Source organism: Epinephelus lanceolatus, chromosome 18 (assembly GCF_041903045.1).
Source record: "Epinephelus lanceolatus isolate andai-2023 chromosome 18, ASM4190304v1, whole genome shotgun sequence".
In the NCBI taxonomy this organism is placed as follows: domain Eukaryota; kingdom Metazoa; phylum Chordata; class Actinopteri; order Perciformes; family Serranidae; genus Epinephelus; species Epinephelus lanceolatus.
In genome coordinates, this window is record NC_135751.1 from 35,407,663 (window position 1) to 35,422,103 (window position 14,441).

At 40.6% G+C, this 14,441-nt stretch overlaps 1 protein-coding gene across 1 annotated transcript in view; it reads right to left on the reverse strand.

Moving 5' to 3' along the window:
* mei1 (meiotic double-stranded break formation protein 1) overlaps positions 1-14,441 on the reverse strand; it is a 102,790-nt gene that overhangs the window by 36,945 nt on the left and 51,404 nt on the right. The window contains 3 exon segments of the mRNA XM_078161465.1: positions 9,436-9,625; positions 10,188-10,313; positions 10,533-10,718. Coding sequence (XP_078017591.1) covers positions 9,436-9,625; positions 10,188-10,313; positions 10,533-10,718 — 502 coding nt within the window.

Consider the following 14,441-nt stretch of genomic DNA (forward strand, 5'->3'; position numbering starts at 1 on the left):
GGCGAGAGAGACAGACAAGACCGATGTATTTAAGTAAATATGAACAGAGTGAAAGTGCTGTGAGGGAGAGAGAAGGTAAACTTTATAAGACAGTGAGGAGAGTGAAGAGAGACAACAGTGTGTATGTGTGAGAGAGAGAGGAGGATGAGGGAGTTGTGAAGGTAAGAAACAGCACTGACAAGCCTGGATTAGCATTTCACCTCGCCACATTACTCAGTCTGAAACCTGATGTTCCAGAGGATTTTTCAGCATCACCAAAAGAGGACAGGGACTACGTTTACATGCACACTAATATTCCACTTATCATTCAGAAGAAAATACTCTGAATTTAATACGGGTCATGTAAACTGCATATTCCATTTGAATATTCTGAAATAGGGCTGTTTCCAAATGTAGCATTTTCTGATTAAGACGTGGAGTATGCTGAAACTATTCAGATGGATTTTGTGGACATGTATACAGCACATTCGGAATATGCGTTTCAGCTGCAGGTTATTTATGCAGTTTGCATCACACAGCCTCTTACTTGTTTATGGTCAGCTCTGTGCGTTGTAAACAAATCAACTAGCCAACAGTTTGCAAGGCTGGGGTACAGATGCAGGCCCAAAAGTAATAACCACACTTCTGGTCAGAAGAAAAAACACAACTATTTTTAAATATTATAAAACTCGAATAATAGCAGGTTTCTGGATGTGCGAAAATATCACAACGTCTACCTTATCAAGAAGGTGGTTAAAAGAATGAAAGAAGGAGGCTGTGTTTGTATGGTCGAACAATTATACCACCACTGGAAAACTGTGTAAAAGTCATATTTTGACAGCTGCATTTAAACAGGAATATTAGTGGAACATCCAATTTCATTAGCCGTGTGAACAGCTATAATATGAGTATTGTCTTTTTCAGAATGAGGGCAAAAAATGAAATGGTTTGTGCCTGTAAACGTAGACACTGGCTGGAGCACATAGTGATCATCAAGAGGAGGCAAGAGAAAGAAGAAGTGAGCACATCTTAATCAGAATAAAAAATACCAAGCAAACTTTAAATAACAATATTCTGATCCTGAATGTAGAACGGGTTAAGGGTGAAAGAAACAGGCAGAGAGAAACGAGACAGGGAGCATGGAGACGGAGACGAGGTGAAAGGAGACAAAGTGCAGGAGTTCTCCAACAGGAAATAGACTGAGATCAGGCAGAACAGTCATCTACATACTTCTTTCACCCCTGTAGTGCATAACATTAAAATGTCTCCCCTCGGGATGCTGCTGCATTAGCAGCTAATATAAAGTATATATTAATGCAAATTACAGTGGGCTGAAGTAGAACGTGTGCCTGGATAACGGTCTGTAATCCCCACAGGGCTTGAGATGAGCAGAAAGCAGGCAGAGGCTAACCACAGCAACAGTTTCTGAATCCCCAGCTGGCGCACGGGTGTTATGCCCTTCAGCTGTGCTCATTAACCTGGTCAAGTATACAGACATAATAACACCATATGGCAGACACCTCTGCCAAAAGCACCAGATAAGCATGCATGAAATGCGCAATGCATCTGGGAATCGAACCCTTAGAGAGTGCTCATGACTGATCTTATTTGGACAAGAAAGCAGTTTCACGAAAGTGAAACACCGAACACTGAAACATTACCAATGAAATTTGTCAATATTTTTTAAGAAATGTTAAATTTGTGAAAGTTCTGTCATGTTTAATCCTCATCTTCTTTGTAACACTGACATTCATTAACTTTAAATAAGCTTACATTGTAATGACATGATCATTATGGCTGTCCCAAATACCATTTCTTTGGGGGTCCAGATAATTGGTGGTAATCAGCAGCAAAGGATTCAGCCAGACATACTCAGGTTTCAGCTGAGATGGACGGCAAAGCGCTGCAACGTGACTTTCAGTTTCATTTTTATTAAAGACATTTGTTTTAAAGATTCTGTTATTCTACAGTATTGCTGTTTGTATTGTTACTTGTTATTAAAAAACTTTTAGTGTGTGGTGTGTGCATGTTTGCAATTCTGAGGGGTTTGGTTGTACAAGGTCAACGCCTGACAAAGCAGCAGTGTCCTTAAAAAGCTGCACTTCCACTGGTCCCCTTTGCTTAGTTTATATCTGAATACTGTAATTTAGGACTAACACTATAGAAAGAAACCTATTCCTCTCTCAAATATACAAGAATACACAACCTTTGTGTGATTGCAACCTCATGCACACCAGTGCCACTGCCTGTTGAAACTAAATCAATACTATACACTTCATTCAGGAGAGTCAACTAGATAAACAAGTATCTCACTGCTGACGGATGCTGTGAGGATTCGTCCTAACAGAGGATTAATGGTTCTCCCCTCCAAACATTAATCAGAAGAGACAAGCATTCCAGGGGTTGTTTTGCCAGTTCAATTCAATTTAAACACAACCAAGTTTTAAGAGGGACTTTGTGATTACACCTCAGTTAAACCCAGTTTTCCTGGCAGAACAGTTCAAGGGGACCCACGATGCTTACTTTAAAGGTTCATACTTGTATTTAAGGTTTCTACTTGAACATGTTTACATGCTTTAATGGTTAAAAAAATACTTTATTTTTCTCATACTGTCTGTGTTTTACCCTCAGACCTATAGTTGTCTTGCTTTGGTCTGAATCAGGGACTCATTTTGTTAAAGGCTGTATAATTGCCTAGAGTTGGTTCGTGTTCTCACGGCAGCATTTACAAACGGACCAGATCAAATGCCTTGCGCAAGAAAGACCCTCTTGATTGGTCAGAATTTCCATGTGGGAAAAATCCAGGAAGTAAACCAAACGTTGAAGAAGAGTACACTTGCAAGATAAATGTGACACTTTCTAATGTCACAATGGAGGGACAACTACGCAGGTTGATTTTAGCGCTGCTCTTCGTGGACTATATTGCTGTCATTGTTCATTTTAGTCAAACCATACAGTTTGAAAACGAGGCGCGGCTCCAACTAGAAAACAATGTTTTGATGCACTGGATGTGCTGAATGTGCATATTAAAGCAGTACAGGAGGAGGTGCACATTAATAATCCTCCAGGACTGTAACATGCTCATGTTTAACCCAAACAATGTGTCATGAGACTGCAGTTGGTTCGGATCCAGGTCGGAATACCTTCACAAACCAACCGCACCAGAGTTTGTTTGTAACCAGACTGAGACCACCTCTTCCAGAAAGTCTCAGTCCAGTTGTTTTAGTGCACACCCGAGTGTGATTGCAATGCTCACACCTGCCCAAACGAACTGCAGGGGGCAAACAAACTTGGGTATGATGGAACTGAACCAAACAGGGCAGATGTCAAAGCACCCTGAGACACTGCGTTTTAGCACCAGTCTCTTCAAGCGCCGCTCCTGAAAAAGCCCATTCTGCTCTGATTGGTCAGCATTCCAGGTCTTCCACACAAGCCCCCAGGAGCAGTGCTGGGCTTTGAAGCCAATATGACATGGACAGTGAAATTCTATAGTGTGTTAACTTTATGGGCACAATGATGAGGCAGATCTGGGTAATTTTACACCCAGGAAGTTTAACTTTTTGGCTTCATATGCCACTCAGCAACTTTCATGGGAATGAACAAGGCCCCAGCCACTCCACTGTATCCAGTTCTCTTTATACATCCATGCTTTTGCATCTTGGCATCTATGCACCATCACTGCAGCCGGGGAATGAGTTTGACAGAGAACAGCTGTACTTTCAGTCTTAAAAAAATCAGCAATTAAATCTTCTAAACACAACTAAACAAGTTCCAGCAATGCCAGGTCCAGGTCCAGCAGGACTATGATCCAGAATCAGGGATAAATTAACAAGATCAACAACCAAGATAAGCTGCTACATAATGTAAACACTTGGAGTAGCGTGCCTGGAGCATATGACCACCTTCAGAAATCCATCGTCAGGGAGTATTCAGATGAAGTTTCTTGCTCACAGGGATTACTTTTACATACGTTTACCTCTTTCACATCTATAATATGGTAATAAATAAGGATGTGTCAAGTATTCTTACTTTGGACTGTCCTTTTGCTCAAGTATGAGCTCAGTCCAACATGACTTTTCTTGCCCAGCGAAAAGTGTCCTTGACTAAGACAATAAATAGTTTTGTTCTAGGCAGGATTTTGCATAATTTGATTATTGACCTAGAGAAACAAACAAAACAAAAACAAAAACCTTTGTAGTGGCTGAACAGCTACAGTATGTGCAGATTTTTACTGTTTCTTAATGTGACCATAATCAGCCCACCTTTAATTCTGTCTTTATGATGCATTGCAGTTTGAATACTTGTTAGAGCCATCAGAAATAAAATGCTGGCAGGGAGAGTGGCCCAACAAACATAAATCGACATAGGTATTCTTTCAAATGATCCAGTATGTGAGAATAATTAAACTAAGTGCTTTCCATTATGTTGCAAAAGAACATCGTGCCAAATGGACGTATTAATCCATGCACATTGGGTTATAGATGTTTTACTGCGGTGTCTAGCCATTGTTATTTTCATATCATTATGCAAATTCTCTGTTTAATTTGTCTGCCTACTCAGATCAAGGTTGTGGAGTTAAGGATTAATTAATCTTTATATGATAGTTGGATGATTTTTAAGACTTTTTAAAGATTTTTAAGAATACCTATGATCTTAATTTCAATATACAAATGAGAAATTTGCTTCAAGTATGCTAAAACCAGGGCTGATCCAGCGCTAACTTTTTTCCCAAGGAGCACATGTGCTCCTAAGTTGAAAAAGTAAGGAGCGCACAAAGAACTTTAGGGGCACAATGTAAATTGATCAAATAATGTGTTTTCCGTAATAAACGTGATGCAAATAGACATGTACAAGCAAAATTATTTAATGAATTTGTATACAAAATGTACAGAAAGGTAAAATCATCAAGTTTTGAAAAAATATTGCAATTTAATTTTGTCTTTAATGTGATCTTATATATATTATCTTTGCAATATGATTATCTTATAGCCTATAATGTTCAGTGTTTCCTCATCCCTCAATTGGGACCCATGGTACAATACCAGTGAAAGTATCATGGTTCTGAAGCAGATGTGCCTTCTGTCATTTATAAAAAGATAAATCACTTTTCTATAATACATCACTGATATTTCAATGGAATAAATTACTTATTGACTTATTCATATTTCAAAAACAGCATCAATAAGTGATTAACATAGGGGGGATCAAAATAAAATAAATAAATGAAATAAAAATCAACCAGCCACCCTCCTCCCCTGACAGTCCCTTCATAAGTAACAAACAGTCCCTAAAGTTTCTCCTCTGATACGCCACATACTGTGTGCCGCCATGGCTCAGCTGTTCAGGTACTTTTGGGCAGTCATGACAACAAGTTATTCACCTGGAGCCGGACTTATTCGCCAGTAAGCCGTTATAATGCGCTGCCGTATTTGACAGGAATACGTATTCCTGTCCGTGTCTGTGACCCCCATTCAACCCACAACTGGCGGGATTCGCCGTTACTGTTTATCGCCACACTGCCGACATTTTACTCTGTCCGTCACCGCACGCTGTTTGATTGCGTTATCAAAACACGCCGCCTTGCTTTTCACTTATTCCACCGAATACCAAATGTGTGGGGGGTTTTTTGCAATATTCGGCCAAATATATTCGGTGCATCCCTAAATAGGAGCCTTCCCCCACTCCCCTCACCACTGCTCTCCTCATTATACTGGCTGCTGCGCTGTGCAAGTGCACAGATGTCTCAGGTGGTGCATTTGCAAAAATGTTTTGAAGGAGCAGCAGCGACGGCAAAAATATATGTAGCGGAAACACTGACGTTATTACTATCCTAAAACATTCTCCAGGTCCTCTGAAACTCTGCAGGACTTATTTCCACCCTGCCCAGCAGCGGTACCGTGGCGAACGATCCCTAACTGCGGGGAGAACGGAGCAGGCTTCCCCGGAGGTCCGCCGCTTTTCCCGGTCCGTCTCCTCCACACTGCCGCTGCCAACAGTGGGACTATAGGCCTATTCACTGTGCCGACAGTGGCTTGGAAAACCGGCCATAACACCAGGGCCTGCCCTGCCTGCGAAGCGCAGTGCACTGAAATTCTCCAGCGAGCCAGAGCACTTCCGTTCACATCAGACGTGCATTTCTCCACGCTGGTCGACAAGCGGTTCTATTCCCAGCTGTTGTCTCCGTCACATTTGGGGCTGTTTTTCCATCATGGGTAACTACCCAGCTTGACACATTAGCTCGCGGCTCGCGCAGAAAATAGACCAGACGCCGAAATGATCGCTGCAGGGCCGGCGGCAGGGCTGCGCGGTGCGGGCGGTGTGGGTGACACAATTGGTTAACATGGGCGCCGAAAGGAAACTGGCTTCATTTCTCGGTGCTTCGAGGCTATTCACGGCACTTCCGCGGGCGGTGTGGTTCTTAACCTTGTCACATGGGGAAGAGGGAAGAGGGAAGGCGGCTGGAGTTCCTCCAACATTTGCGGTTAGATTATCATATTTTTTTATTGACAAAAATATAGGCTGCTTCGGCTGATTTTTTTTATGTGCACACGTGCCCCTAAATATTTTTTACAGTTCACACACACCTATTTTTAGTCGCAAATGCGAGTGAAACGCTCGCACTGTCGAGCCCTGGCTAAAACGTTTGTTTGCTTCAAGCATGTATACATTTGGTATGCCAAGGAAACAAGTTCAGGAAGTTTCAGTGGCAATATTCAATCCTAGAGTCACTCATATTCAATTTATTGCCAGCATTTTCTACTTGGAAGGGTGCAGACATGCAAGGGTCAAGTCTCCTCTGCCTCTTCTTTTCATCTGCCACGATGTTTTTGAGACCTTTTTTTACATTTATTTTGTATTTTTTTTAGGCAGGCAGGCATTTGTGGTAAGACAACATGAAAAACTGACAGGTTTGCATTATTTAGTTATATAAAAACTGGTTGGTATAAAAAGTTTCAACAATGAACCCAATGCATTTACAGTCTCCAAAGTATTATTGTGAATTGAGGTATAAATTGTTTTCTTGTAACGTTTTGGTCTCATCTAATTTTCATTGTACAGCGTGTGAGGTAAACTGTGTAGTGGGAATTCTGTAGAGAAACATTACACAAGAAACTTCTCTTAATCAAAACTAACTTTTCAGTCAATATGAAGAGATGGGCGTCTGAGACCAAATAGCCCAGGTGTAGCGGCTGGTGTTGGCTTTTTATGAAGCTAGATTTAATTAAGTGTCTCTTTCAGTGTTCGCTGTATGAGGAGAAAAAAAGACTGTCATGATGCATTTACTCTATTCCATCTCACAGTGCGGGAGTCCACTGGGTAAACCTGTGAGTGTATGTATACTGTACGTGTGTGTGTGTGTGTGTGTGTGTGTGTTTGTGCATCTGCCAGATCATAAAAAGTAAACCCAGGGGAGTAAACAAACACATTTACCTCAATCTATCAACTGTAATTAACTGCATCTTTGCTTTTAAGCAATATAACTGGGCATCAAACCAATTCAGCTGGCATTAATCTTGATACATGATTGTGAACAGTCAGTGCTGTGGAGGTAAAACGCTCATGATTGTACACTAACACTGAAAATTGGTCTGCAAGGGTGAAATTGCGAAGCTGAGAGGTTTGAGAAACTGAGTGATTATATATTTTATGGAGAATAAGTAAAGTTGACTCTTTAAAGGGCGTCAAGTGTCAGCACATCAGAGGCCAATTAACATCAAATAGACCAAAAGAAATAATAATTTAAATTTCAAAAAACAGTGTCTGTGTGTGACTGTGTGATTATGCATTTATGCGTGCATGAATGGGTAATGTGATATTTGATTGTACACAGATTAAATCAGGTCCTACAATAGTGCAGTTTACTTAAAGGGCACTCTGTTGCCAAAAGTTAGGATCACATGTAACTTATTCAAAACTCACTGACTATGGGCTATTAATGTCAAATAAAAGAATCCATCACTGCACTGCAGGTGCATGAAACTGTCAGAAATGTTTTGTGTTGTGTGTTTTTATCTCTGCATTTTCTATTAAATATCATAACGTAGCATCAGGCCGGCTCAGACCAGGGTCCGACAACAACACAGCTGTGCTCCATTGACTCTGATGCGATCGTTTCAGATTTCCTTCCTTCCATTTTCAGAGCTAAATGTTGTGTCTGGGGCACGTCGTGTATTAATGATACTCGTTACCTGGAGAGGTTGGAAAAAGATATATGTTTCTTCCCTGTTCCAAAAACAAAATCAAACCCTGAAAAGTGTAGGGTTAGCTAGCTAGCTACTGAAGATACAGCCTACTGAATGTATACACATGCTGCTTTTGCTTTTTAATGATTATAACAGTGAAACAAAGACCGACCCTGCTGTACAGGAACCAGTGACGGGAAGCAGGGAAACTTTGCTCATATTCAACCAGCTGTGTGTCATCACATTGTGCACAGATGAGATGAACGTTGTTTGACATCTCCCGGAGATCCCTGACCTTCTGGGGGCGAAGCCAAACACTGTTCATCTGCACACATTGTGATGCCACACAGCTGGTTCAATATCAGCAAAGTTTCCCCTTATATTCATTGTCTTGTGTGGCGATCAGCAGTGATGTGGTGGTTCACTTTTACACTGTGATCTGTAGCCTATAGTTCAGCTTTAGCTTCTAACTATCTTTGTCTTTTTAACCTGTTGTTGCTGCTGAGTCAGTTTGACATCCTGGATATATCCTTCAAACACAGACTGTAGACCCCTCTGTCTACTTCTCTCTGGAATCACTCTTTCGTTTGTCCAAAAATATGATTATATTTATTTAGGGAGTGCAGTTAGTTACAGTGTGGGCTCCAGGCTTACTGCGACAGCTTGTTTGACCATCACAAAGGGGCGGGTTTTAGCGAAAGGTCCACTGTGAGTAGAACTGACTGATTTTGAAGTTCAACAAATTCTTAAATTGTAACTTTACAGCGTACCTTTTTTTCTAGTATCTTCTATTACAGTGTATTTTTCCCAGAAAACTGCAGGTCCACTTAAACTAAAAAAAAAGTTCTTTTAAATCAAGGCTAAAGACTTTTCTGTTTGCTGCTGCCTTTTGTTGAATCAAATGATTATTTATTTCTTACACCACACTGTGACTCTTATTCTTGTATTTTTAGCTTTTGATTTTCTATTTTCTTGCTCAAAAATGAGTGTTTTACTAGTTCAATGTCCTTTTATAATGCATGTCTTTTGCACTTTGCCTCAATCTTTTTAATGCTTTATGGAGAGCACTTTGAATTTATCTTGTTTCTAAAATGTGCTATATAAATGAACTTGCCTTGCCTTACATCTCATCTCATCCATTCCACTAAACTTGAGCCACATGATAGTTGTACTGAACTCTACACACACTATTTTGTCTCAAAATAGTTTTTTCTCAGGGATACAACAGGTTTTTCTATAATACTTCTATAATGCTATAATCTGTGGTTCTTACCTTGTGCAGTGTGTCCTTGTCCAAGCCCATGTCCCATGTTCTCCACACTGAGCCTCTGCAATGCCTGCAGCAAGGCTAGCCTGAGATTGGTACACAAGTCAGCCTCATAATCTCTTTGAGCACGCAAAAGAACTTCCAGCACTGCCAGGGCTCGTCCTGCCAGGGGGGTCTCCCTGGTGCAAACCATGTCCTGAAGTCATATGGCAAGACAAACAGATGGATAGACACCAGCTTTGAGACAGATTTATGTAGAAAATCTTTGTGTATCAGTGTTGTCCAAACACAGCAACACCAACCAGGTACTCAGTGGAGGTTAAGGCCCAGACACACCAAACCGACATCAAAAAACTAGCAGCAATAAAGGCTGATTGTTACGTCACCTCACGTCGCCTGTGTATCAGCCAATAACTTGCACTTGAACAAAACACAAAGACTACAGCCAACGACCAACCTTTCATTTCTCTTCTTGTCCACTGAGCTGAACTGACAGAGTTCACGCCAATTCAACATGTTGAATCGGCTAAAAAACACCCAACAAGGGCCAACGATACGGCATAAATTGTTGTCTTGATGTGTCAGGGCCCTTAAAGACAAATATGTGTTTTCCACTAAGTCTTGTTACTGCTTCAGACTTGACAAATTGTTCTACGGAGTGTGAAACATTGCAGCACATCATGCAGCATTTACAAGTATCTCCAATTAAATGTGAAAAACTTAAATCCAAGCTCCTGTTTGGGGTCTCTGCTTCTCACCAGGAGCGTCATTACGACAGCCGGGTACTTCTCTATCAGAGTTAGTAGCTCCTTAGTTTCTGTGTCTGGCTCCTGATCCTGCCTCTTGTCTGCTTCTCTCTTCTCTCCCGTCTCCGGTATGCCTGCCTGTACCCAGGAATGAAATCCAACCAACATTTTCATCAATTTCAGTTTGTAAGAGTTCAAAGGGAATTAAAAAACCTGTCTAATGCATCTGTAATAGTTACTCTGTTAGAGTGAAATTAATGAGAGGAACAAGCAAAGTGTGTTCAATTCCAAGAAGTAAAATTATCATTGACAAACGTATGTGAGTCTGAGATAGAAGTGAAACAATTGTCCCCTCACCATGGTCTGCTCTGCATCTGTGTGCTGTGCTTTCTTGGTCAACCAAAGTTCTAAGACCAGGGGCCCAAATTTCTCTGCAAGCTCCGAATATCGACAGATGAAGTGGAGGAGTGCAGGATGGTGAATGTAGAGGGAAGAGAAGCTTTGGCAGGAGGAGAGCGCCTTGCTGATGCAGTTCAAAGGAGCCTGGAGTAGGTTGGTAAAGAAAAAAAATTAAAACACTAAAGTATTTTCTTTGAGACGAGCAAACAAACACAAGTTAAAAAGTTTGCACTATTGAAAACAGTTACTTTACAACCAAAATGTGAGACTGCTTTTAAACCCCACTGAGGCAGAGCCCTCAGTCCCAGCAGAATGCCTCCTGCAATCTATTGCTTATACATATTCATTGTTAACATAAAGTAAATATCATTAAGAGAAACTGCAGCACAAAGTTTTGTCATGTAATGTTCGTCTAAATAGACGAACATTATCTTGAGAAAACATTATTTTCTCTGCTTTAGAATTAAGAGTGAGCTATTATTAGTATTCTTTGCGGCTGAATCATGTACAGCACAATATGGATTTTGCATCAAAAGATGAATATGAGCTGTCAAGCTTTGATCCTGAGTATACCATGGCCTCCACATTAATGGCTTCCATATTAAACTGCACAGAACTCCAGTACATGCTGTTCCATTTCTCTGCACAAGAAAAACAACACGTTCAACACCTTCATCTTGACGGAATCTTGACACCTTAATGTTGCAAGTGCTTGTAGGTAAACCTGTCTCGCTGAATATGTCTTGAGGTTTTTTCGTCACATTGTTGGATTAACTCGCTGAACAGAAACTATAATAGGATATTTAAAACTGAGGCAGACTACTTGCTTCAGCTGTCAAACTGTATTTTGGCAAGCACTGCAAACGGATAAAAGGCAACACTTAAAAATATTGAAACAAGGCAAATCTACAAAATGATTGTGCAAAGTATGAATGTCAAGGCTTAACACGAGGAAAACGTTTGTGTCAAATCAACAACACAAACGGAGGGAATTTTGGCTAATGCCACTATTCCATCACATACACTGGTCTTAAAGGTTCAGTGGGTTAGAAGCCCATCACAGCCAAACAAGCGGCGTCCAGAAATCAATTCGTAACAGTGTTTTGACGGGTTTTATTCACTGGGTCTGTATGTTCTAGAGAAGAGACCTCTGCAGATAATTCAGCTCCTGGTAAAAACCTCTTGAATGTCTGGATCTGAACTAATCAGAGAAAAAAGCTGGACACACATTAGCATGTGGAGGGAGAGCCATGCCAAACAGCGTCAGAGAAACACTGATTTGTAACATAAAACTGCTTTATTCAGTGTTTTTACTGGTTTTAATCACTGGGTCTGTTTGTTTTGGAGAGGAGGAGCGCTCTGTGGATAAATGAGCTCCTGGTAAAAACCTTCTGAACAGTAAACACTGAAGGAAGTTTAGTTGGAAGCAGAGCATGTGAGCGGAGCGGAGCTGAGCGGGGAGCGGGAGGATTTTGTGTTGAGCGAGGAGCGGCTATTTTTTTAAAAGGTGGAGCGGAGCCTTATCTCTCGCTCCAATTTCGCTCCAGTCGCTCATGCCCCGCCCAGAATGCATCTCTGCACCTGCGCACACCCACACTGTTTTCTTTCAAAACTATGGAGTTTACTGTGTACTTCAGAAAAGAAACTGAGAAGAGAAGCAGCAGTACCTTGGAGAACGGTCTCTAACTGCGGGGAGAGGCGAGAGGGCTTCCCCGGAGGTCGGCCGCTTAACCCGGTCCGTCTCCTCTACACTTTGACTTATTTCCACCCTGCCAGCGGTACCGTGGAGAATGGTCCCTAACTGCAGGGAGAGGGCTTCCCCGGAGAATCTAACAAGCTCATGTTTTATTTGTGAATAGAAGATTACAGGTTAGGGTAGTACGACGCAGTTTTTTTGAGTGGAGTGGTGAGCGAGTGGAGCGAGATAAAATTTATGATGGAGCGGAGCAAAGAATGCGCAGAAACAAGCAGAGCGGACGAGCGGCGCAAAGTGACAGGTCTGCGAGCGAGGAGCGGAAATTTTCACCCGTTCCGCTCCACTCCCATGCTCTGGTTGGAAGAGGTTTAAGCTAATTGCATACTACAATCCTAACTGCTAGACGCCATTAAATCTCCCTGAAGCTTACATATTTCTCCTTTAATCACTGCATATTTTCATGCCTACCCAACTGGAAACATGTAGTGAATCGCTGTAAAGGAAAATTACTTTTGTAAGTAGGAATCATTTATTATTTTTCATCTAATTACTGAAACTTTGTTTTTATCAAGACATGCCACAATGATGGTTAATGTTATACTAAAAAGATAAATGCATTCTCATTCAATGAAAATAATCAAGGTTATTTTAAAGGGGAACATCTTTTTATTTTCATGTCTTCTACAGCCTATGATTTGGTTTTAAATTAAACTACTTAGAAAATAAACCTATGCTGAAAACATCTGTAATGGCAAATAAAGAAAATTCATTCATTCTTTGATTCATTGAGCCGATAAACGTCTGTGTAGCACATATAAGATGTTAACAACATAACCTCCCTAAGCCAGATGGAATCGTATCAAGGCTATTTCACATAGAACGCAACCCGTTTCAGAAAGACATGAACACCAAATGTAATTGTTACTAAATGTGAATCTGAACATGAAAGGTCCACTTAGAAGAAAGATGCCTTCTTATCTAAAGTTCCTCACCATTTCATCAGTCAGATGACTGTCTGGTAACTGTATCCAAACCAATTTTCAAAGCCATAAAGACTAATCAATATCTTTTTAAGCTTTTCTCTCCGTTGTCTCTCCGTTCTACATCGATCTCTAAACAGTGTATGCAGCATTATATTGCTGTCAAAAAGTTAGAGGGTTGCCAAAATGGTTCAAAAAATCATAATGATGATATGAAAAGAAAACAAATATTCAGTGCAGTGCTTTTTTAACACAGTGTGGTGACGTACATTACTGTGCTAACACTTTGCGGAGCTACAGTTTGCACAAAGCTTTTATTATGGGCCTATTTTATTATAGGTTTACTTCATTAATAAAACACATAGACCGAGTCCCCATGACATCCTGCGAACAACAACTCTTCCAGGTAGACAACTGGCAATTAATTTCAACTGCGGCGATATGTGAAATCAGCCAACTTTTTATTTCTGATGTCCTTTTCAGCCGTAACTGTAGCGTTACGTAATCTGATGTTTCTGCTGTACTAATTTCATGTACTGTGTTGTTTTGCTAGCATCTTTGATAAACCAAATCAACTGTCACAGAAACTTAATGTACTGCTGTGGAGAGGGCCGTAGCAAAATGTATTTAAGCCACCTAAAAAAACAGTATCAGTGTAAGTGTACGCTATATTTGAATATATGCTCAGCTTTACCTTACAGTACATGCTAACCAATAACTAACCAGTTAATGGAGTCTGGTAGCTTTGATATAACCTCTTCAATTCCCTGTTGGAAAAGGCTGTCTGAAGGCAAGGTAAAGTGGAGAAAATATTTTCAAAATAGAACACACTTAAACTAATATTGACCTTTTTTGGTAGGCGTTTTCTAAGGTGGCTAAAAACGAATCAATTAAAGGAGTGTTTGCTCGGCGCCGCTTGATCTTACGTATGTGACACGAGGGTTTACTACCCGCAAGTTATTGTACATAAATGTGATTTGGTTTATAGGGTTCCTTTTGGCTGTAAACATACATATACAGCCGTATTCTTGCTAATGGCAGTTAATAAAAAATGCAGTATTTTCCATAGACATTAAATGTTAATTATCTACATTTAATTATCTATTGTCGAATCTAAAACAGCCCTGCACTGAAATTATGACACAGTGCCAGAAAACTTTAAGCCTTTACTGAAAAGCATAAAACAAAGTT